At 43.3% G+C, this 24875-nt stretch overlaps 1 protein-coding gene across 1 annotated transcript in view; it reads right to left on the bottom strand.

The window, feature by feature from the left end:
• LOC134865971 (potassium voltage-gated channel subfamily H member 6-like) overlaps positions 1 to 24875 on the bottom strand; it is a 55285-nt gene that overhangs the window by 21976 nt on the left and 8434 nt on the right. The window contains exons 2-6 of the mRNA XM_063885843.1: positions 21682 to 21912; positions 11515 to 11679; positions 9922 to 10342; positions 9324 to 9487; positions 7546 to 7625 (exon numbers count right to left, since the gene is read on the bottom strand). Of these exons, the coding sequence (XP_063741913.1) occupies positions 7546 to 7625; positions 9324 to 9487; positions 9922 to 10342; positions 11515 to 11679; positions 21682 to 21912 (1061 nt within the window). The remainder of the gene's footprint in view (positions 1 to 7545; positions 7626 to 9323; positions 9488 to 9921; positions 10343 to 11514; positions 11680 to 21681; positions 21913 to 24875) is intronic.

The raw sequence follows: 24875 nt of genomic DNA, 5'->3' as shown, positions 1-24875 counted from the left end.
TTCTGTCCTCACCAGGCGCCCATTCACTTGACTAGACAGACAGCTAACAATAGAACGATGGAATGACTTTCTGAGGCAGAAGTGGGTTTTGAACATTTACTCCATCCTTCAAGTTTACAGAATTCTTCCTTTTCTCCTTCGTAAACTAAATAAACAAACAGAAATGTACATAAAAGTGTGTTTGCTTCATCCTTCTACATACATACACAGTGTAGCATAGAAATCACGTGAGGAAAATAACATACTAGTTAGCTTGCTCGCTCTACATGACTTGCAGAAGTTCTTCAGACATTCTATCTACACAAAAACGATTTATTGCCATTAATTTGACTACAAATTAACTTAAGATGCATAAAAGCATAAATTGGTCCTTCATACACAAAATCATAAACATTGACTTACAAGCAAAGCCTTAACAAGGGCAAGAACGTCCTTCAAGGATGAGCGTCTCTTCACCTTGGCATGTTCTGACTCAACTGAAGTAATGAACTTCCTACTCTAGCTAGATTTGACATCACAGGAAGTTACATCAGCTGAAGGTAAGTTTCAAAATAAAAGACAGGATTAATAATGAGTGTTTCCTCACTAGAAAGACACTAGGTGGCGCTAAAACCCCCAAAAATTCCAATGCCATGACACTCCTCGCCTGGTATTGCGAGATACCACTATAATTTTAAACTATATAAACACACCAATTACAGTCTCTAGCACAGTCCTGTAACTCTCAGTTGTCGTGGGACATGAGAAGCACTGTTTCAGATATAGGCCTCTGGTAGGTCTTGGCTGCTCCGTTCTTGAAGATCTTGACCTCGACCTTTCTGACCTTACCATCTTTGTCTGGGAAGGTGTTGTTGATGAGCCCCATTGGCCAGTCGTTGCGACTCACCTGCTGGTCTTTCAGCAGCACCAAATCTCCAACTTGGAGGTTTGGACGGTTGGCCTGCCACTTTCCTCTGCTCTGAAGTGTCCCAAGATACTCCCTTCTCCATCTGTTCCAAAACACCTCTGCGAGGTGCTGCACCTGCCTCCATTGCTGCCTGTGCAGATCTTTTGCGTCAAAACCTCCTGGGGGAGGAAGAGGAGTGCAGACCTTTTGGGTGAGAAGCATCGCTGGCGTGAGTAGGAAAGGTGAGTCTGGGTCTGTCGTGATAGGGGAAAGTGGTCTCGCGTTGATTATGGCTGTTACCTCTGCCATGAGAGTGGAAAGCACTTCATGTGTCAGCTGAACGTGGCTGGATTGGAGAAGCATTGCATCTAGGATGCGTCTGGATACCCCTATCATTCTCTCCCAGCTGCCTCCCATGTGAGAGGAATGAGGCGGGTTGAAGACCCACGTGCAACCTTCTTCTCCTAGGTACCTTCTGATGTCGGGACAGGTTTGGGTCTGTCTGCAGGAACCCCAGCTCTCGACAAGCACCAACAAAATTGGTACCGCAGTCAGATCGAATCTGTTTGGCAGGTCCACGCAAGCTGATGAACCTCCGGAAGGCATTGATGAAACTGGAGGAGTCCATTGACTCTATCAGCTCAATGTGGATGGCGCGTGTACTAAGACACGTGAAAAGGACAGCCCACCGCTTGCTGTTCGCCTGGCCTCCCCTGGTGCGCCGTGTGACAACTGACCAAGGACCAAATACGTCTAGGCCCACAAAGGTAAAGGGTGGTTCCATGCTCAAGCGATCGGGTGGTAGGTCTGCCATCAACTGAGTGTTTGCTCGGCCTCTGAGTTTTCTGCAGGTGATGCAGTTGTGCAGGACGTGCTTGATCAGTCTTCTTGCTCCAATGATCCAATATCCAGCAGATCGCACTGCTCCTTCTGTGAAAACTCGACCCTGGTGCATCACTCGCTGGTGATGGTGCTCTACGAGCAGTTTCGCAACGTGACCCCCTGGAAGAACAAGAGGATGTTTCTCTTTGAATTCTAGATCGCCATGTCTGAGCCGTCCTCCTATTCTCAATATTCCTTCTTCATCACAGTAGGGACTGAGTTTGTGCAGAGGACTATGTGTGGGGATGTCTTTTCCAGCGGCTATGCAGGTAAGTTCCTCCTTGAAGGCCTCTTTCTGCACACCTTTGATGATTATGTTTTCTGCTTTTGCCAGCTCTTCAACGCTGCGTGGCTGTTTGCAGTAATGCCATGAACGGCATGTCTGATCCTGTGCTTTGTTTTTGACGGATTGGACAATATGGACTAGCAAGCTCATGGCCCTGATCAGCTTCTTCCATGTAGAAAACCGCTCGAACCTCTGACATTCAAGCTTAGACCCTTCAGGGAGCAGGTGAGTGGCGGCTGCTCGTACCTCCGCATCTGAATCAGGGTCAATGAGGTCGTAGGATTCTGTGTCTGGGTCTTTGCTGGCATGTGACAAGAATGCAGGCCCCTTGAGCCAGGTGCTGTCACTCAACATGGCTGCAGACACAGACCGAGTGCCCATGTCGGCTGGGTTACAGGTTGTGGAGACATAGTGCCATTGCATAGGTTCTGACGATCTTCTGATACGTTGCACCCTGTTGCCAACATATACGTAGAACCTCCTGGTCTGGTTACTAATGTATCCGAGGACTACACGACTGTCTGTGTAGAATTCAACAGCATTCAGATCGATGTCCAATTCACTGGCGATGACCTCTGCGATTTCCACGGCTAGAACAGCAGCTCCCAGTTCCAATCTGGGGACGGTGTGCACAGACTGTGGAGCTAGTTTGGCTTTGCCCAGCACAAATCCGACATAAGGCTTCTCCTCTGCGTCAATGACTTTGAGATAGGCGACAGCTGCAATAGCTTTCACTGAAGCGTCTGAAAATACATGTAGCTCTTTCCTTGTTGCCGATGAAACTGTGGTAGCAGCATAAGGTCTTTGAATCTGTAACTGCTGAAGATCGCTGAGAGAATCTCTCCATGTGTTCCATTCAGCTTCCCTGTCTGCAGGAAGGTGAGAGTCCCAATCCAAAGCCTTGCTTGAAAGCTCTCTCAGCAGCATCTTTCCCTGGATTGTGACTGGCGCAGCAAACCCCAGTGGATCGAATAGTCCGTTGATGGTGGCTAGGACTCCTCTCTGTGTGTAAGGTTTCACTGTGTCGGTCACTTGGAAGGTAAAAGTGTCTTTGGTTAAGTCCCATCTCAGGCCTAGGCTCCGCTGAATAGGTGTAGCATCAGCATCTAGGTTAAGCTCTTTGAGCCCTTTGGCGCGGTCGTCGACAGGAAATGCTTCCATGACTTCCTTGCTGTTGGATGCCACTTTGTGGAGACGGATGTTGGATATGGCAAGCATCTTCTGTGTCCTTTTCAGTAGATCAATGGCTTCGCTGGCTGTGGGTCGTGACAGAAGTCCATCATCCACATAGAACTCCCTCTCAATGAAGCTGCGTGCATCTGAGCCAAATTCCTCCTCGCCGTGAGCTGCAGCGCGCCGAAGTCCATATATGGCAACTGAAGGAGAAGGGCTGTTGCCGAATACATGAACCTTCATGCGATACTCACAGAGGTCTTTGGCGGGATCATTTTGTTCGTGCCAGAAGAACCGCAGGAAATCTCGATGGTCTTCCCTGACAACGAAGCTGTGAAACATTTGTTCTATATCCACAGTCACTGCAATGGCTTCACGTCTGAACCGCAACAAAACGCCGACCAAGCTGTTGTTCAGGTCGGGTCCAGACAGCAGGACATCATTGAGTGATACGCCATGGCTCTTCGCACTTGAGTCAAAGACCACCCTGATTTGGCCAGGTTTCTGCGGGTGGTAAACCCCGAAGATGGGTAAATACCAGCACTCTTTCCCAGCTGGGAGAGGAGGAACCTGCTCAGCGTGGTCACGATCAAAAATGTTCTGCATGAAGGTGACGAAGTGCTTCTTCATTTCAGGTCTTTTCTCCAGAGTGCGTTGGACAGAAGTCAGCCGCGTGAGTGCCTGGTCACGACTCTGAGGTAGGCGTTCGCGAGGTGTTATGAATGGCAGTGGGGCAACCCAGCTGTTCGCATTGTCCATGAACATCTCTTTATCTATGAGCTCTAGGAACAGTCTGTCTTCCACAGAAAGTCCTATCTTGTTGTCATCTTTGGTTGTCTCAAAGATTGTGCTTCCTAGTGTGCATTCAAACGATCTGTGAATGTCTGGAACGGCTGTCTGTTCAGACAGAGACCCAAACTTCTCCTTGACATGAAGCCTGTTAAGACAGGGGCTGAAGAAGGAAGGGTGTTTGTTCTCTAGGATGTTGGTGCGGTAAGTTTGAATAGCTGCAGGCCTATGAGTGCTCCCTAAGCAGACGTCACCTACGATGACCCATCCCAGGTCCACTCTCTGCGCATATGGAGCATCATGTGGACCATTCCGCTGCTCTCTCACTTTGTGGACTCTGAGTATGTCGCGACCCAGCAACAGGAGGATCTTGGCTTCAGGATCCAGTGGTGGGATGGAGTGAGCTATGGGCTTGAGGTGAGGGTGGTATAAAGCCGCTTCAGGAGTTGGGATCTCTGCACGGTCGCTTGGAATGTTGTTGCATTCTATTAGCTTGGGCAAGGTGAGCGTTGTAGTTCCATCTAGTGACTGCACAATGAATCCTGTGGCTCTTCTACCCGTCATCTCTGCTGTCCCAGCGCATGTACGCAGTGTGAAGGGTGAGTCTGATCCCTTGATGTTGTACATGTCAAAGAAGTCGGGTCTTGCAAGAGACCGGTTACTTTGGTCGTCTAGAACCGCATAAGCTCTTGTCACTCTCTCTGGGTGTGCTTCAGGAAAGACCTTAACTAAGCAGATCTTGGAGCAGGACCGTGCACTTTGACCCTCTCCACACACCTCAGTACAGCTTGAGTCGACAGTTGGTGGCGGTGTTTCTTCTGCGCTCTCCCCGCCATGCACAGGTAGTGCCGGTGGCGGTCCAGGATGGAGAGCTGTGACGTGCCTCTCACCATCACATTCTTTACACTTAATGACTGCAGTGCACTCTTTGGCCATGTGACTTGTTGATGAGCAGCATCTAAAACAGACACCGATGTCCTTCAAAAGGGCTTTACGTTCCTCTAAGGGTTTGCTGCGGAACCCTCTGCAGCGCTTGAGAGGATGCGGCTTCTTATGAAGGGGACATTGCTTCTCAACATCACCAGCTTTGTGGCCTGAAACCTCCCTCTTGTGATACGTCTGTTTTGTGGGCAGACACTAGACTCCTCTGCGGCTTCTTACCAGGGGCGCATTGCTTTAGGTACTCCGTGTTACCAGTTTGCAGCCTGAAACCTGGATCGTTGCGTGCTCGTGCCTCATCGCTGACGAACTCACAAAAGAAGGAGAATGGAGGGAAGGTTACACCATGAGTGGCCTTGTACTTGTAGCCCTGCTTAAGCCACCGCTCTTGGAGGTTGTATGGTAATTTATCCACGATAGGAGAGACGCCACGTACAGTGTCCAAGTAGCTAAGGCCAGGGAGGTACTTCTAGCTTAGCAGCTTTTAATTCGTGAAGGAGGTCGCTGAGTTCTCTCAGCTTCACTGGATCCTTGTTGGTGACCTTTGGGAAGTTTGTGAGCCTGTCGCAGAGTGACTTCTCTATGATCTCTGGGGAACCGAAGCATTCTTCTAAGCGTTCCCAAGCCTTGGTCAGTCCGGTAGAGGGGTTACTTACATGCACAGCTCTTATTCTCCTGACGTGCTGTGCAGATTCTCGCCCTAACCACTTAGTTAGGAGGTCCAGCTCTTCACTGGCGCTGAGGTGTAATCCAATAATGGCATTGAAGAACGATGATTTCCACGCCCAATAGTTCTCAGGAGAATCATCGAACTGTGAGAGGCCGGAGGTTATCAGATCTCTGCGTGCCAAGTATCTAGCTACATCGCTAATGTCTGGACTGCCATCTACTGGCCGTTGTGAAACACTTTTGTGAGGTGAGAACTGTCCTGCACCAGCTGTAGGTTGCCATGGAGATGTGTGATGAGGTATAGACTTGGTGGGTTGCGGTGCTGGTCTGGTAGGGTTGGGCATTTTAGAAGAATGAGCTTCAAGTGTGAACTCAGTAAGGCGCTGTCTCGGGGGAGACTCAGGTTTCAGCACATGAATTATTGGTGATATAGGTCGTACAGGTGGCTTAACATTTTCTGTTAACTGTAGCTGAACATATTCACGCGTTCTCTCTTCCACTTCTCGGCAGAATGATTTATCGTCAACCTCTTCAGGCTCATCTTCTGCTTCAAGTGCGTTAGCTTCTTCTAAAGCAGCCATCACCTCCTTTTCATGTCTGAGATTGTTTAATCTAGCTTCAATTTGTGCTTTCTCAATCAGAATATCTGACTCCTTCTTGGCAAATTCAGCTCGTGTGCGGGCTGCTTCCAATTTAGTATGAGCTGCAGCTTTGGCTCTGCTAGATGATGATTTGATTGATGCAAATTTACCGGAAGACGTACGAGCGACTGACCTGGTTTCCATAGTAGATTTAGGTGCCGTTTTGGGTTCTACTGCGGGGTGTTGAGATGACTCTTCAACTGTCGTTTTCCCATCCATCATTCAGATATGCTGTGAGCCGGGTGTGAGCAGTGTTGAAGATGATGAGAAGTAGGACACAATTGAAGATGACTCTCCTTGAGTAGTTCTGCCCGCTGTGCTGGATGCTTTTTACTGTTCTGTCCTCACCAGGCGCCCATTCACTTGACTAGACAGACAGCTAACAATAGAACGATGGAATGACTTTCTGAGGCAGAAGTGGGTTTTGAACATTTACTCCATCCTTCAAGTTTACAGAATTCTTCCTTTTCTCCTTCGTAAACTAAATAAACAAACAGAAATGTACATAAAAGTGTGTTTGCTTCATCCTTCTACATACATACACAGTGTAGAATAGAAATCACGTGAGGAAAATAACATACTAGTTAGCTTGCTCGCTCTACATGACTTGCAGAAGTTCTTCAGATATTCTATCTACACAAAAACGATTTATTGCCATTAATTTGACTACAAACTAACTTAAGATGCATAAAAGCATAAATTGGTCCTTCATACACAAAATCATAAACATTGACTTACAAGCAAAGCCTTAACAAGGGCAAGAACGTCCTTCAAGGATGAGCATCTCTTCACCTTGGCATGTTCTGACTCAACTGAAGTAATGAACTTCCTACTCTAGCTAGATTTGACATCACAGGAAGTTACATCAGCTGAAGGTAAGTATCAAAATAAAAGACAGGATTAATAATGAGTGTTTCCTCACTAGAAAGACACTAGGTGGCGCTAAAACCCCCAAAAAATCCAATGCCATGACAACCAATTTGACAGCAGAGCGCCACATTTCAATTCATGTTTTAGTCATTGATGAATCAATTTAATAAACTGTATATACTTTATATAATTGAGTCCATTCAGAAAACGTAGAAATTACAGATGCACAAATAATTGATGGATAAATGATGTAGTTGAGGTAATTACACCATTTTCAAAGATATGTTTTATGTTGTAAAAGTGCATGATGTGTTCGTGTGTGTGTGTGTGTGTGTGTGTGTGTGTGTGTGTGTGTGTGTGTGTGTGTGTGTGTGTGTGTGTGTGTGTGTGTGTGTTCCTGCATGTGTTACCTGGCTGTTTGACCAGCAGTTTGACTCTGTGTCTGACGTCCCCACCGGCACACTGCTCTTCCTGATGGAGAGCATACCAGCTGAAGAAGGAGAGGAAATAACTTGTGTTGCAGGGTTACAGTACGTCAAATCAAAATCAAATGGAATTCATTTTTAAATGATTACCAAAAGCAGAAGTTTAAACATCAGCAGGGTTATTTTCTGCTCATAGTCTTAAAGATACCTACTGTAGCTCCCACTGCCACTCACATACCCAGAGTACATCTGACAACAGAGGAATACGCTTTCATTTGTCTATTTCCTACACACATTTTTACTTGTTTCCTTTAAAAAATGTACAATGATTCAGTTTAACTAGTTCCTTTTCACTACAAAAACTGGAAATCTTGCCAAGTATATTGTCTAATATCTAGTCAGAATATGTATTTACAATTTGTATAATACCTAATAACTTAAGAAGTTACAATGCAATGAGATATAGGCTCTTGTTTTTAGACAATGCTTCTTAAATTGTGTTAAGTCAGAGACTCTTGAAAGCATTGTATCTCAGATGAAACGTTTATCTTGCATTTTTATTGGAAATAACCTTTGTGGTTTACCGTAACAACATTTCCTGGTCCTGGTCAAATTTAGTTCAAAATAAGTATTCCCAGCTGATGATCTGGTTTATCTAAATATCCCATCTTATTTCAAGAAATCTTATCAAGCAATGTTCACCTTTGCTGTTTGTAGATTTGTTTACCTATTACAAGAGAAACACCTTTTTTAATTATTTTCTTTAATTGTTTTTGGAGCATCATTTTCTCCAGTGTTTGATTAGTTTCACTGTAGAGGTACGGTTGGCAGTAGGTCAGGCTTGTTCACATCCCAATCTTAGCAAGTACAGAGTGTGGACTGGTGGCTGGAGAGAGTTCGCCTGCTGGGGTGTCCTTGAGCAAGGCACTGAACCCAATACCTGCTCCCTTTGCTCTGACTCCTCTCCATACAAATCCTGTGCATGTGTATTTGTACTAAATACTAACATAATAAAACTCAATTTCTCTGTGTGGTATCTTCTTCTTTCTCTTTGTTAATGCCATGTCTGTCAGTATTTATCTACACTGATAAAGTGGTTTAACAGGAGAAACATGTACAATTTGTATGACTATAAAATTGTATTGGTTTAAAATAAGAGCTTTTTGTCCTTTGTTACCATAAACTGCAGACAGGTTGACATGTTGAGGAAATGTTAGAGCCCTTCTTTAGCTTTCCTTCTTCATGCTGCTAGAAAGTAGCATACAAAAAGGTAGGGATGGAAAGGAGGTATATTTTGTGATAGAGTCAGTAGCAGTTAGAACATTAAATGTACTCTTTTTATTTATTAACTGGCCTATATGTTCGGCACATGGTGTTTTAAATGAGCTACTTTTAACCAGAGGAAAACAAATCACACTTTTTCTGAAATAGCAACACAATAATATAGAGCCGCATTTTTCTTAAATCTCATCTCTACTCTATATCTCTACATGTATGGCAGCCATTCCAGTGTCTGTTGAATTCCAACACAGAGACAAATTGTCAGTAGTTTATAGAATACAATAAAAAAAAAATCATTTAGCTCAAAGACATGTCTATAAATAATAAAGCCAGAGAAACTGATAATGCTGAAGTGGTATTTCATTTTTTCCGTGGCTGTATAACGTAGCAGTAGTCCGTGCTTGGGCTTGATTAGGGTCATTCTAAGGGCCAGTGCTGAATACAGGAGATGGAGGAGGATTTACATGCAGTGTGATTCTCACCGGTGCAGCTGTGTCTCAGCTGCAGCCTCTTCTCCCAGTAACTCTGCCCAAGCTTGATAGCGTCCACTGAGGATGAGTGTTTTAATGTGGCCCTGCTGCCGTCAGACCTGCAGGATGGGAGAGGACGCTCCTCCTCTCCTCGGCCTCTCCCTCGCTCCTCCCTCCTGGAAACAATGTAAGTTGGCTGTCAGCACACAGACTTGTCTTGTCACATCACACACACATCAAAACAAAAGAGCACTTCACACACAGATGATCATAAAAGTCTAGGTCAAATTTTGTATACTGCCCTCTGATCGGATGATGAGGTGGAACAAACTCCATTTTATATATCACGTGTGCTTCAGCACCTCTTTTCACCCTCTGTCTGAAACCAGAGCCCAGTCTGTACTGAATGGTTAGCTGGTCTGCTCTGTTTTGATTTGTCAATCACTTAGAGATGTCCTGCCCCTTAGCCAATCACATACAATGATGTTATGGAGCGCTAGCCAATAGGAGCATGAGTGATAGCATAAAGCAGAACATTGTATCTGTGTGTTATACACCACATACGTAATATTATAACAGCAGTCATATCTTTTATGAGCAGATGAATTACCTTGCCTGTGAGGAGGCCAGAGGCAAGGCCACAGTTGGGGGTGCTGAGGCTGGAGGGGGGGGCAGACCTCTCCTCCCTCCTCTTGCTGCAGATGTATCAACAAGTAGCCCATCTCCTCCCCCTCTTCTCTTTCTGTCTCCCTCACTCCTCCTCCTATGTGCCAACGAGCTGCCTCTCTCTCCTCCTCTCACCCCTACTCTCATTTCCTCCTCCTCCCTGTCTTCGTCCCACAGCAGGAGTCCAGCTCCTGCCTCCTCCAGCTGCTGTCTCTCAGGGAGGGACAGCAGCTTGTCCAGGGCCACAGAGTCGTGTCCGAGGAGGGGGAGGTCTACACGAGGAGAGCCAAGCTCTGTGTCTGGGGACAGGTTCCTTGCACCCGGGGTGAGTGAGCGGAGGAGGAGGCGCAGACGCTGCCGCCGAGCTGGGTGGAGAAACATTTCAGTGTAAACTAGGCATGTCAGAAAAATAGAAATTGAAGTCAAATTTGTATTTTCTTTCCATCGTGCTTTAGGTAAGTATGATGTTATGCTTAATTTCTCATGAGCACTTTCTGTTTGCACTGTAGCCAGGATCTGAAGCCATATTTGGATTTACCCAGGAAGCACTGCCTCACATTACGTTAGCACTCAGGTGCTTACATTAGTGCACCTAAACAACCTAAACTTCATCCTGTGCTATTGTTGGCGGCTAGTCTAGAGAATGTGAAGTCATTATTATGTTGACCTGGCTCCAAAAGGGTAACACTTCAGATTTCCGAAAGTCAAACCCTACTTGATAAGTTCAACGTGAGTCAGAACCGAGTTCTCCATGTCAGCCCGGAATAGTTTTGGCTCACTGAACACACTAAAAAGAGGTGAACTCCAATCATTGACATGGTTCCCTTTATTTAATGAACTTGTATTGCGAAGCTATAATAACTCCTAGTAACTTTTAATTACTTTTATTCAATGTAGTAATGGTTTACCGACACGCATTGTAATATGTAAATAAGGGAGTTTGCTTTAAACTCCTTTGACCTTTTTTATAGGCCTAGTTATTAAAGAGATCTTTTTTTTATAATGTTTTAATTAATTTTTGGGGTAAATGAAAAACCCAGTTGGTTTGTTCAGATAACAAATGTTCGGTTGCGGTAATTTTTGTTTGTTATTTTTTGTTGACATCTTTTAAAGGTAGTTATTAAAGATTCTTGGTTTATAATATTTATTTTTATTTTTGGGTAAATAAACTAAAATAAATTCTGTAAACGACTCCTGTGTCCTGTTGTCTCACGGCTTCTTATGCCTCTCAAATTGTGACATGGATTGAAATGTAATCAAAAAGAATTTTAATAGTGAAACTATCCTACAATTTTCCACCAAAACTGAGTTGGGTGTCCGCCATGTTTCAGTTCTTAAGCCGGGATCACATGACAATGGACACTGGCCAGAAGAAAAAAAAAACGTAGTCACGTCACAATTTGAGAGGTGTTCCTGTGAAACTACCACGTTTTCCCATGTGGAAATAACAAGTTCATTACAAGTTTGTGCGAATGAGTCAAATCCCTCAAAATCTACCAAGAACATACAGTATGGTGGTGAGTCGAATGGAGCGTACCCATCGTGAGCCAGGGGATTCGCAGCACTCTGTGCAGCTCTCTGGCCGGGGATCTGTTGACTGGTCTGGGGTCAGTGGGGAGCTCAAAATTCAGGATGAACATGATGACCAGGCCGTCCTCGTTCTTCACTGGAACCACGTCTACGGCACAGTGGAAACAAACTCCTGCCAACAGACAAACACACAGAAGAGAGGGGAGATGTCATTCTGAAGAAGTCCTCGGGGGTGGGGGGGGACAGCAGACAGGAAGTGATGCTTGCTGTGTTATCTGAGAGCAGACACCGGGCTTTAACACTGTTCTCACCTCACACAGCTGAAGGCTTACAAACTCTACATCCTTGTTTAACTCCATCAGTATGATTCACCTGGCACTGAAAGGGTAAATCATTTCAATATTTGATGTTTCATACCTTTATCTGGGAAATGTATCCTCCAGGATACAGACATTCTGATCATCAAAGTTGGGAAATGTAATACTGTTCTTTTGCAACATTTCATATAAAATCATCTTTGAAAAAAAATGATATCTGAATCAACCCCCCCCCCCCCCCCAATATCTAATAAAGGAATAAGAGAACATTATCCTCTTTGTCAACCTATGCTGCTATTTAAATTTTGATTTGAGTATATTTCTAGATGTTGACATGAAGTCACATGACCTGATTACCTGACCCATCCCCCCTTCAGTGTTTCTCATTCTATAAAGTTCACCTACTTAATGCCTTTCCCCCCCACAGCCCCAATACATGTTACTGCATTGCTAAGAGCTAGTTTAGATTGATATAATGTCTATCCAGGCGTTTCTTGTGAGTTTTGGGGAAGAACCGCTTCAAAATTTAGTCACCTATGTGCGCAATTGAAAATAAAAAAACTATCTGGGAGTCGCCCTCCAGGTCTACACGCATAAGTTCATACATTTCTCTGTTGATTGACATCTGACACAGCTAATGGTGAAAGTCCTCTCTCCTTTTCTAAACACATTTGGATAAAAGCCACGTCAAATGCAGGACAACAGCTATTGGTGTGGGACAAATGAAAACAATGATGTGCAGTCCCGCACAAAGCAGGACACCTGGTCACCCTACCTGTCACATGACCCCCAGAATACAGAAACCATTTAAGGGTTAATGCAATTCACAATTCATTATAGAGCAGAACCGAAGTCTTAATGTTGTTGCCAGTAATTGTGCATTGACCAACACTCTTTTAATGCCGATCTGAAGTAAACATTAAACGAAAAAAGAGATAAAGGCAGTTTCATCTTGCAGCTTCCCTGATGCATGTCAGCCCCGACTGCCCCCCCATACCCTCATCGTATGCCTTACTTTGTCAAGATGTCAGAAAGAATCTGTTCTTTATTTGTTTGTGACATTGTATTGAGGTTATTGTGCAGTTGGTGCTAGTTATATGCTCCACAGAGACTATCAAAGAAACCTACCCGACCCCGTCCTACGCTCATCACCATGGTACACACACAGAGGGTCAAATAGGGGCAGACCCAAAACACTACCTCACACACACACACACACACACCTTCTGGGGAAAAACTCTCAACACTTTTAGCACAACATCTGTCGTTTCCTGATGTTTTCTCAATATGCCGTCAATAAACAATTTTTTTTTTTAAAGCGCATGTGTTTTATACTGAGTGTGTGTGTGTGTGTGTGTGTGTGTGTGTGTGTGTGTGTGTGTGTGTGTGTGTGTGTGTGTGTGTGTGTGTGTGTGTGTGTGTGTGTGTGTGTGTGTGTGCGTGCGTGTGTGTGTGTGCGTGCGTGCGTGTGTGTGTTGAATTCATAGTGAAGGTCAAAGCCAGTCTTTGGGGACAGATAGAGAAATAGGATCATAGTTCTCATTAGAGCATAAGTACCGTATCAGACAATAGAAATGATAGACAACGGATTAGAGATTAAAGGAAAGTGCCAATGGATTATCCGGCTGTCGCTCTCACATACTGTACACACCTAGCACGCACGCACGCACAAACACACACACACTGGTCTTCACACCAAGCACATCCCAGCGTCCCCTCCAGTTTTGGTCTCTCCTGTGGTTCTCTGCATTTCTACTGAGCATATGTTATCTATTTGATTGCAGAAACCCCTTCCTCTCATACTTCCTGATGTATGAATGTTTAATTGCATTGGAAACAATATACATTCTCAATGTCAAGATACCAGAAACTTAGTGGTAAATACCAATTCTCCTTGTTAACCCTCTGCATACTGTTGTTAATCCAAACCCTTTCTAATATCTATTGTACGTTGGTGGGAAAACATGTCCTTCATTTTAAGGTTCTCCCTAAAAATACATTCAACACAATTACACTAGAACACATCATTTTGACTCATCATCAAATGACTTCATTAATCGTGTAGAGCAAGGGGTGTCACATACAGAAATCATACAAAGGGCTGGGCCCCTCACTAGAGGTGAGGTAAATTGTCTTATAGGTTCAGTTATAAGTTAGCAAAATGCCTGATAGTTGACTATCCTTTAAGGAAAAATTAACAGCTCTCCGTAGGGTTTCATTTAATTTGTTAAAAAGTGTTGCAGCTCATCCCTTAGATCAGAAGCCTCAGATTGCTTACAATAAGGGGGGAAATGAAGGGTATATTTTAAGCTTTTATGTAAATAAGTTATGGGGTTTTCTTTTTATCAAATAAGATTTGTTAGAAAATGTTTCCATCTTTAATTGACTGAATTTATTTAAAAAGTTGGACTTATTAACAGATGAATACTACTATGTAATATATCTTAACATTTATATTTGAGAAGTACAATATAAGACCTGCACAAGTTTCAGGAGGGGCCCATATTCCATTATACTTTAACCGGGCCATAGTTTGGACACCTCAGGTGTAGACTTTCCTGACAAATGCCTCTCAAAACTGTAGAAATACACTGGAGCTTCTTTTTCTGTATAGCTGCTAATGTTGGATCTCTTCTATCTATTTTAGAGCTACACGTTTCTGATTACTTCTGTGTCTGTTTCAATCTTTTCCTCACCAATGAAGTATTGAGTGCCTGATACACGACTTATCACCATACTGATACTACTGTCTATCCTGAGTGTTCACCTGGTAAACCTGACCTCTGTAGTGTTCCGATCCTTAATACTCCCACAGACAAATGTTGCCTTGTACTACTGCACTTTTGTTTTCAGATAACCCTTAAATCCGGAGAGATTTTTTTATGTAAAGAACATTTATCAATATGTGCACAAGATTATATAAATACCTACAGTATTTTGTGGTTAGAGCCCATCATTATATTGTTTATGTTAAGGGGGGAGGTGCAGCTGTCAGTTGAATAGAAACCACCCGGGTTTAGACAATGGGGGTGATAATGATGGGATGAAGAGGAAGCTGAAGATCTGGAAAATATAGGAATCGAAAATAAAATAAAGACAGTTGAAGATATGTAAGGACTGTAAGGTTTTCATTTCATCAGATGGATATTGCAACCATCTGAAGGAACATGAGAGAGGATCAAATCAATATGCAACAGTATCCGCTCTTTTTTCCCCACATTTATTTTTATGATGAGATATAATTCCTCTCATCCCTCCATGGTGACCTCAGTAGTCTGATTATATTACAGTAGCTGTGAAGGTCGCTTTTAACCTCCCTATAATCCCTGTAATCAGTATGTATTGTTACCATTTGGTGTGTGTGTACTGGAAATGAAGCCTTTTATTCCCCCCATTAACAAAGTCTATAACCAGTTACAGTCTAGCTAGAGTGTTTCTGTGTGTGTGTGTGTGTGTGTGTGTGTGTGTGTGTGTGTGTGTGTGTGTGTGTGTGTGTGTGTGTGTGTGTGTGTGTGTGTGTGTGTGTGTGTGTGGGTGTATGTGCACGCACAGGGAGGTGAAAGTCAAAACGGTTAAGTAGACGAAGGAGACACATTAGTGAACTATTATGATAAAGCTCTAGAGGTTTTTCGCAGTGTGTGTGTGTGTGTGTGTGTGTGTGTGTGTGTGTGTGTGTGTGTGTGTGTGTGTGTGTGTGTGTGTGTGTGTGTGTGTGTGTGTGTGTGTGTGTGTGTGTGTGAATGAAATCCCACAGATGCTATCAGGCTAATCATACAGTACAGTATTCAGCTCTTACAGTATGCCGTGATGTAACCATCCTCTGGGCCTATCTCACCTCCCTGTCTTCCACATTTGACCAAAGCTCTACTAAAGACACAATGGGACAAAAACTGCTGCTCCGTTCCACTGACTCAAGTTAAAGAGGGTGCTGAAAAAGGACTTTGCTTTCGAGGACAAAGAATGTCCTATGGTCAGTGAAGAGTTGAGCCCACTATTGTGAACACTGACTCCATAATTCACTTTAAATTCAGTCTGTTCGATCCTTAAAGAGGCCCTATTATCTTTTTGGTTTTCCCTTTCCTGTAGTGTGTTATATAGGGATGTGTGCATGTATTTGGTCTACAAAGGCTAAAAATCCCTTTGTTCCTCCAGTTCCTGAAGGTATTGGAGTCCTTTGTTTACTTCTGTTACATAATGACTTCACCATGGAACAATCACACTTCAATAGAGTGCCGCAGGAACAAGTCCTTAAACCCGGAAGTTAGTTAGTATTTGACCACTTCCTGTTCCCTCGTCTCAGAGTCAGTGGGATTTCTCCGTAGGCTTTTGGAAAATAGCTCGAAATAAGGTCTGTGGTTGACACAAATTTAAGGGATGGATCATGTTTTGTTCCCCCCCCCCACTGGTGATTTTGGTTTACGTGTCTGAAAAACGATGGTTATTAACCAGTGGCTGAATAGGATTACAGAAGCTGTTGAGGACGTTGTACATCATTATCTCGAACACGTAAACACTCCCGCTAAGTTTGTTTAAAGGTCCCCTATTATGCTACTTTTCAGGTCCATATAAGTTCACTGCGAAATGGTTTCATGCTTTAATGTTGAAAAAGTGCTTTATTTTCCTCACACTGCCTGTACATAAATGACCACTTTTCACTCTGTCTGAAAACGCTCTGAAGAGCTCATGCCCCCACCCCTACAACAGCGCGCTCTGCTCTGATTGGTTAACTGGCATCTCTGCTGTGATTGGTCAACCGCTTAGAGATGTGTCAAATGTCCCGCCCCTGAATAAAACTGAAAAAATGGCATCACTTTTTGTGCCGTACCTGTTTATTACACATAAATAATGATGGATTATCAGTAATCCTTTCAAAGTGACACAGAGACATTGGATTAACCTTCAACAGCGTTTGTATGACCTTGAACACAACTTTTGATCACAAACAGCAAAGACTGTTTATAGCTATGGCTCTGTAAAGTGAAGCGGGTTTCTTGATTTTCTTGGCTGCTAGTTCAGTGAGTTTTGGTCGTACAGTGATGCAGGGGCGCAGCTACCCAGTGTCAGGGGGGTATGCAGCAAAAAAAAGATCCATCTTTTCCCATGGACGTCAACTCACTACTAGTGCCTGCTCGCTCAGCGCTCGGGGTGCCCCTGCTCCCTCTTGTATGTCAAAATTCTATGATGGAATCTTATGAGATAGGGCGCCCTTCTCTAGCATGTTAGTCCCCCCCCCCCCCCCCCCCCCCCCGGTGTGGCACCCCTATGCATCGCATATAGTGCATACCCACTTTTTGTTCATACAGTGATGAGACCGAATACCAATGGAATCTGTGGAATCTCAGGTTTTTTATGGTATGTGGTTTGTGCAGATAGCATGAAGTACAAAAATCGTGTAGCTCACACTGTGCTATGTAGCGTTAGCTTGTTTTCGTTCAGTGCTGATTTAGACGCTTGGTGTTGGAATTATGTTTCGTTTTGATAAAAATGGTTAATATGGTCTGGTAGCTGGGTTTCCTCCCGTTAAGTGGGTATGCAACATTAATAGTTGTTAAATGTTAACATGCCCTGAGACGCTGTTTATTACAGGTTGCTGCGTCTGGGCTTAAGCGGAGCGGCTCGCACTGCTATTGGCGAGAATTCAGTTTTTGAACCAGGATTCTTGGTTCAGTTCCGTATCACACTGACTGCACCGTGATACGGAACTGAACCAGGAATCCAATCGAGGCGTTTCCGGCAGGGGGGAGGGATATGGAAGAGAATCTCCCTCTGGCCTGAACTTTGGGATTGTAGCTTTTGCAGAGCTATTACATGCACACAAACATAAATAACACACTTCAGGAAAGGGAATACCCCAAAGAGCATAATATGGCCCCTTTAAAACAGCCATGACTTCTAGTTAAATTCAGTGTGGCTAAAAGCAAAAGCTTTGTAAAAATATGCAAGCGCACGAAAGTCAGTTGAAACGATCTTAAATTGGCGTGACGTTGAAGTCCTGCGACCCTGCTGTACTCCTCTGCAGTTCGTTTATAGCATAACGTTAGCATTTAGCTTCTGGTGATTAGATTTATGCTTCGAAAACTATAAAAGTAGGGTAGACATTTGGAGATTATCTGGCTGAACAAAACGTGCATTCATCAAACAGGTTAGTTTTACACAGATCTTATTTTTACAATAATCCAAAAATACGTCATCCCTAAGCCACCCTATTGGCTAGTGCTCTAACACATTGTACGTGATAGGCTAAGGGTGGGACATTTTGGCTGGTGTAAAAAGCTGTCAATCAAGTCTTAGTTTGCACCAAGGATTTTTATGATTTTAAAGTTGAAGTCTTATAAATGATCTGCATATCTTGAAATATGTCCTTCTAATAGTCAATCAATATGAGGCTTCAACATTTGGTAACAATAGTAACAGGTTTGAACATCAGGGCAGGTATGTTCTCTGATCAATAGAGCGGTACAGTGACAAACCCTAACACTCGGAAAAAACTTACCAGCAGAACTAACTTCAGAAACTACAATGCTTCTCATGAAATGTCAGCAAAATCCTCAAAACTTACATAACCACATTCTCACAGGGCTAATAACCAGCCTCATTCATTTCTAATTCTGGTAATAGGAAACACCCAGCAGAGTCTGATGCTCTATATAAACCAATGATGGTCAGCAAAAAAAGTGCTGTGTCAGCGTTGCTCCTGATTCTGTAATCCTTCTGCACATTCATTTCCTGTCAGTGAATTCACCATTTTAGGCCTCGTCTCCAGGAAAAAGCAATATATCTGGGAATTGTTATTTCCTAAGAAATATAATAAAAACAATAACAAAGGTGAGTGTCGGATTAAATGTTAATAGGGAGGCTGCAGCCCCGCTCTGAGCAACACTTCAGCACTGTCCTGTCAGCGACAAAAACAAGTATTTGTAAAAGAGATGCAACAGAATGTATTAAACAAATATTTATAGTTGAAGCTGCTGACAAAATCTACGGAATAAAGTCTATGAGATCAAAATAAAGGCAGAGGATCTGAATTATTATGTAGTCTTCAATATCCGATCAGCAGCTGAAAATATTAGCAACACTCGCTTCATCTTGCAATAAAAACACATCAACTCTTAAGCGATGAAATTGTGACGATGATTTACTTATTCACTAAATGCTTTTATCAAACAGAACATGGTCTACAGGAGTCCATTATTTGATAAAACCGTGGATATAAGGCAACATAAAGAGGTGAACAGACTTCTGTATGGTTATGTTTATCGGACCAAGATCCTATAATGCCATGGGAAATTCCTACATCATTACAATCGCAGCATATCAGTAATATCAATCATATAATATTATAATATAATGCTTTTAAATGGGCTGAGAGGGTGCCAGATGAGAATATGAGGAAGATAAACACAAGTACCTCATTGAGGATGGATAAAAAGGGTGGCCATGTTGTCGTGTGGAGAGACAACCCCCAACTACGGGGTTACAGGTGTGGGATGATGAACCGCCGCTAGATGTGACAGCAGCAAATAACCAAGTACCAAGGCCTAGAACCATGTTAGCCATAACACTTAGGAATACAGGCCAAACTGTGAGGAGTAGCACAGCTGAGGTACTTTATCAGCGCACAAGTCAATTATCCACCAACGGTGATGTTGTCACTGTGATGGAAACTTCTGGAGCAATGGAGACGAAACTCAGAGAGACACGGGAGAGCTGGAACTTTGATGACAAACACTGAAGGTTTATTATCAAGTTAACGGCCGGAGAATTGACAAGACATTTGCTGCAGCCACGAGGTGACAGAGCGGTTGCCCAACCAATCCCAAAGAACTCCACTGTAGGAACAGGTTTTCACCAGTTCAGAGTGTATAATCAACATTCTAAATAAGAACGGACGCTATCTAACTAAAACTGTCATGTAGGGCAATAGAAAATGCGCACAAAGGGCACCTGGAGCCAGATAAATAGGCGCCCAGATGTCCTAAACAATAAACTATCTCCGGTCAGCTTGTGCTCTAGTCCTAAAATGGGCGAAACGTTGATGATAAATGATGAACTGTGTCAAAGGTTACCTACCTAAGCAAAATATTCCCTAACAGACACAATGCCCAACGAGAGAACCTGAGCTACAGCCGCTCACACATGTTTAATAGCGGCCATGAACATACATGTGGCACATGTTCATTATTTCATATGTCGAAAACTGCAACAGAATACGTCACCATAGTTGAATTGTATCGGATCCTGGTTCGAACCACCAGCCATGATGGAACAGCCCTGAACCCTTCTATGTGGACTATAGGAAAAATGTTGTTACCAAATTCATCAAATACAGAAGATTTCCAGCAGTTGAACGTTAAACAGGACAGGTCGCTTTAAAAACTCATCTACAATGCCAAACCCACCAGCATGACACTGACTGTTCCTGTGCCCAGTCTTTTCCCTTCTGGTGATGACCTGGATGCAAAGACTGGCAGCAATGATGCACTACTGCGTAGAAAACCAACACAAGTTGTAATGTGGAAAAACTGATCGATTTGATCACTGAACTTCCAATCCAATCCAACTTCTTTTATATAGCACATTTAAAAACAACAAAGTTGACCAAAGTGCTGATCAGCAATACATATATAAAAAGCAGCATAATTACATTTAGACAAAACAGAACAACAAATGTAGAACACGTGACAATAAAACCATACTTAAAACGGCAGACTGAAAACATTCATGCATGATGTAAAAACAATATAAAACATAAGAAAATAAACCCCCCAATTTTTATTACCACAAACACCAACTTAATGAATTCCCTAAACCGAGCTGGACATACATGTTCCGAAGAAATGGATAAATGTTGTGAGAAACAGTCGTTCAATCTCTTCCTTCTGCTGTGTACTTTAGATTAACAACATTGTTTCTGCTTAAATCTACAGGTTTAGCATTAGGGTTAGTAATCTACATTAGCCTCTTCTTCTCTAAGAAACTTCTAGTTAACCCCACAAAGGAAATGGATTGGGTAAGTAATCCCAACAGACGAAGAGATGGAATTGTTTCTCTACTTCATCCTCTTTGACTATGTTATCGTTGCCATTGGAAGCTAAAAACAACAAGGGACTACTGATCAAGCCACAAGCAGGCACTCATACCTGCCGAGTACCAGCAGTGCACATCATCGATCTTGACTTTGCCAACATCTCACAACCCCTTCCTCAATCGCCATAGATGCTGAAGCCCTCTTTCACAGCAAAGCACAAACCCTCAAATGTGTCAATGATTTAACTACCTGGGGTTATTCATCATTGACTCCTGGGGAAGACTTACATTCTCAAAAAAAGCAAAAGCCTGGGCGGCATGCAATAAACTTGATAAATTATGACCATGTGACCTTCTAAACACAAATAAACCCAATCTGCTCAGGTGCACCGTCGAGCCCATCCTCATGTTTGGCTTTGAGACCTGGACCCTTAATGCTTGACTCCATCATTTCCTCAATGGGTGATTTACCAATCTGGTAAAGGGTGCAAAATCTATCCTGGAAGAATCACTCAACATTTCAGCAGATTTCAGGCATTTGTCTAGATTGCTAAACAGTTTCCACGCCAAATGTGAACTAATCTCAGATGCTATTCCTGAAAGCCTTTGAGGTGCTGGAAACTAACCATCACAGATTTCCTGGTAAGGAACGTTGGTATCTCTACGATCTCAGTACAGGTATAGACAACCAGAACTATTGGCGTAGGTCGCACAATGATGGTGATGAAGATGATGTCCCACCAGCTGCTTGATCTCTTGCTATGGTTTCAGTCAGCGTCAGTGGAGTCTGCAGGCTAGGTGATTTAAAAAAGAATGATGATGTATTTTACCATCTTTAGTGTAGAGGGAGATCTCCACCTTCCTCTCCTCTGCTCCCAGCAGAGCTTTGGCCATCTGGGCCACCGCCGCTCTCTTGGTGTGCGGTCCGTACAGGAAGCTGCAGGTGCATGGCTTCTGCATGAGCTCCGCCCGGCTGTAGCCACACAGCCCACAGAAGGCGTCATTACAGAATATGATGGCGCAGTTCTCCACCTGCGCGTTGGCGATGATAAACTTTCGGTCTGTGGAGGAAGAGGAAAGAAAAAAAGGATTGATGTGGAGGACAAAAACACAATAAAAAAACACATTCAAAGGGACCTCCTTTAAGAGGACTATTTGTAGAATTGTGTTGTAATTATGACATTCTACTGAAGTGTTTGCTTGTAGGAACCAATCGTAGTGCCTTTTTTTTATTGTCTTTTTTCTTTTCTTACAGTACAATACAAAGACACAAAACAAAACACATACATATGCACATCAATAAGTATAAAAAGGCACTTGAAAAAATTCGAAATATGCAGATATTAGTGGTACATAGCTTGTTTGGTAACTAACTGTTACTCATCGTGGTTTAAAAAGAAAAGAAAAGAATAAAATAACAGACCTTTTGCAGGCATGTACATACACAGGTAGACAGCATTTGTATCCCACATACAAGTGTTCCTTCATAGTGTGATCAGTGAACAAAACAAAAAGCAACAAAACAAAACAAGAGCAGTAGACTACACAGCTGTCATGAAATTCCATAAATGAGCCCCACATCTTTACAAATGTATTATATTTCCCATTCAGGGTGCGAACTGGAGGGGAGCAGGGGGAGCTATAGCTCCCCTAGTGGTGACATGAGCTCCCCTGGGAACATGGTTTGCGAAATTTTAGGGGAGCTCTCTAAAATATTGATATGATGACCAAATAAATGCCATTTTGGGTAATGTTTTTTTTCAAAGGTGTAAAATAAGTGAAATAAAATTCTATTCATAGTTGTCAGGCTGTATGACGTCAAAATGCCCAGTTGGCGGGCAAGAAAGGCATTCGATAGCTGTCTAGTTCTACCACCGGAATTTACCTAGGATCACCGATTACCTTTCATTCAAAATCAATGAATATCTCTACCTTAATGTGTTCTGACTGAGTAATACAATGCAAGACAGTTGTTGTTCGGTTGGTTGTTCAAATCGGCGAGGAGACAAGCCAGGACTAGGCATATCAGCAGCAGAAAAAAAACCAGGTTGTGGTTACAGTCAATAAGACGTGACCCCTGCCTTCGGAGATGCCATCAAAGTGGCAGCCCTCAAAGTATACACGTGAATAGTTGAATTTGCAAATAATTATTTTCTTACAAATCAGCCCTCTGTCTCAAAACAAGCTTCAGCAGCTAACTGGTAAAGTGTAGGCTGAACTAGGTTAGCCTACTGTTATCCTGGGAAAGCATAGCATCCTCTGAGCTAGATAACTCTCACCCGCAATTTGCGATATTCAGCCAGTCTATGAAACTACACGATTCATAACACGGTGACGGTGGTTTAAGTATTTTAATTACATAAGGTGAACTTACCATTTGATAAAACGATCACTGCAAAGACACATACTTTGAGGGTTGTTTTGACTTTGGAAGCTTTTCTGGGGTAGGAGCATCGTCTGAGTTTTCTGTATCTGCTGGTAGCCTATGCGATAAAAACATCGTCCGGACTTGTCTCTTAGCCGATTTGAACAATCAACCGAGCAACAACTGTCTTGCATTGTACTACCTTATTCAGACAATGTTAAGCAAAGAGATATTAAGTGATTTTGAATGAAAGGTAATCGGTTCGTTAATTCCAGTGGCTGACAGCTGTGGAAAGCTTTTCTTGCACTCCAACGTGCATTCTGACGTCACGTGAAAACTATCAATTTAGAGTTTATGATTCATGAAAAAAGTGTTGCCTGCTTGCCGCTGTTTGCAGCTCCGCCCACTACCAATTCACTCACGTGATCGTTTATTTACTGTAGCACTACATGTTTACAAGGTATTGTTGCTGCTGCTGACAGTATGTTGAAAAGAAAAAAACAACAACTTACACTGGGCAATTTCTTTAAAAAGACTGCCAAACAACTTGATAAAGAAGACCAAACGAATGTAGCTGGTGGAAGCACATCCTTGGCTTTGTGACTGCTGTTACAACAGTACCGAGAGAGGAGGGAGCTAATGTCAGTGCTGCTCGTGCTAACTTGACAGTTAAAGATAACTTGTGTGCTGAAGAGACACAAGAAGATGAGCCAAGAGAAGAGGCTTCTAACGTGATGACTACAATTACCATAGCAGAGGTCGAAGGAGATATGGAAGAAGATGATGATGTTGCTGATGACCACCCCACTTGTGCTTCCTCTTCCTCCCTGCCTGCTGCTCGAGATCGGGGGGGTGAAGTTGCTGCGGTGGTCCGGCGGCTGCCGGATGGCTGGACCAGCCAACAGTGGAGTGAGTGGATCACACGCCTCCCATGGCTATTCTCCAAGGATGGATCCATAGGCTGTACTCTCTGCAGGGATGCTAAAAGCCTTCTCCTCAGTACTGATAAAGGTGGAGTGCACTTATCAGAAGAATGGATGAACGGGGACGTATCCAGTAAAACTAAGAACAACTTGCGTAAGAAAATCTGCAAGCATCGGGATAGTGTGGCGCACAACAGGGCAGTAGAACTGGCAGAAACAAGAAAACAAGCAATACTGCCGAACCAGATTCTCGCAATCAACGGAAAGTTGCTGGAGGAAACGTCCAATGCTTTCCGATCTGCGTATATGATAGCAAAGGAAAGGATGGCATTTAAAAAACTCCCACCTGTCATGCAGCTTCAAGAGATCAATGGGGCAAAGGTAGGCGCTGTACACAGATCCGACAAATCCTGTGCTGAGATTATTGGCCACATTGCACTCGAAATGCAGAAAAAGTTTGTATGTAACGTTAAAAAGGCCCAGTCAAAAATAAGCATCACTATTGATGAGAGCACTGTGCACGGACGTGCATATATGATTGTATATGTGAGATGTGACGTGACAGGAAAGGGAGATGTGGATAATGTGTTTTTAGGCCTCAAAGAGTTAGTCGAGGGCACAGACGCCGAGTCCATCTACAACAGCCTGAGAGAGGCTCTACGTGTTGCAGGTTTTGATGACGAGTTTTTGTCTAACAATCTCATCAGCATAGCCACTGACGGCGCGTCTGTCCTCA

This window comes from Eleginops maclovinus, chromosome 6, assembly GCF_036324505.1.
Source record: "Eleginops maclovinus isolate JMC-PN-2008 ecotype Puerto Natales chromosome 6, JC_Emac_rtc_rv5, whole genome shotgun sequence".
NCBI lineage: Eukaryota > Metazoa > Chordata > Actinopteri > Perciformes > Eleginopidae > Eleginops > Eleginops maclovinus.
This window is presented reverse-complemented; position numbering and strand designations above follow the sequence as displayed.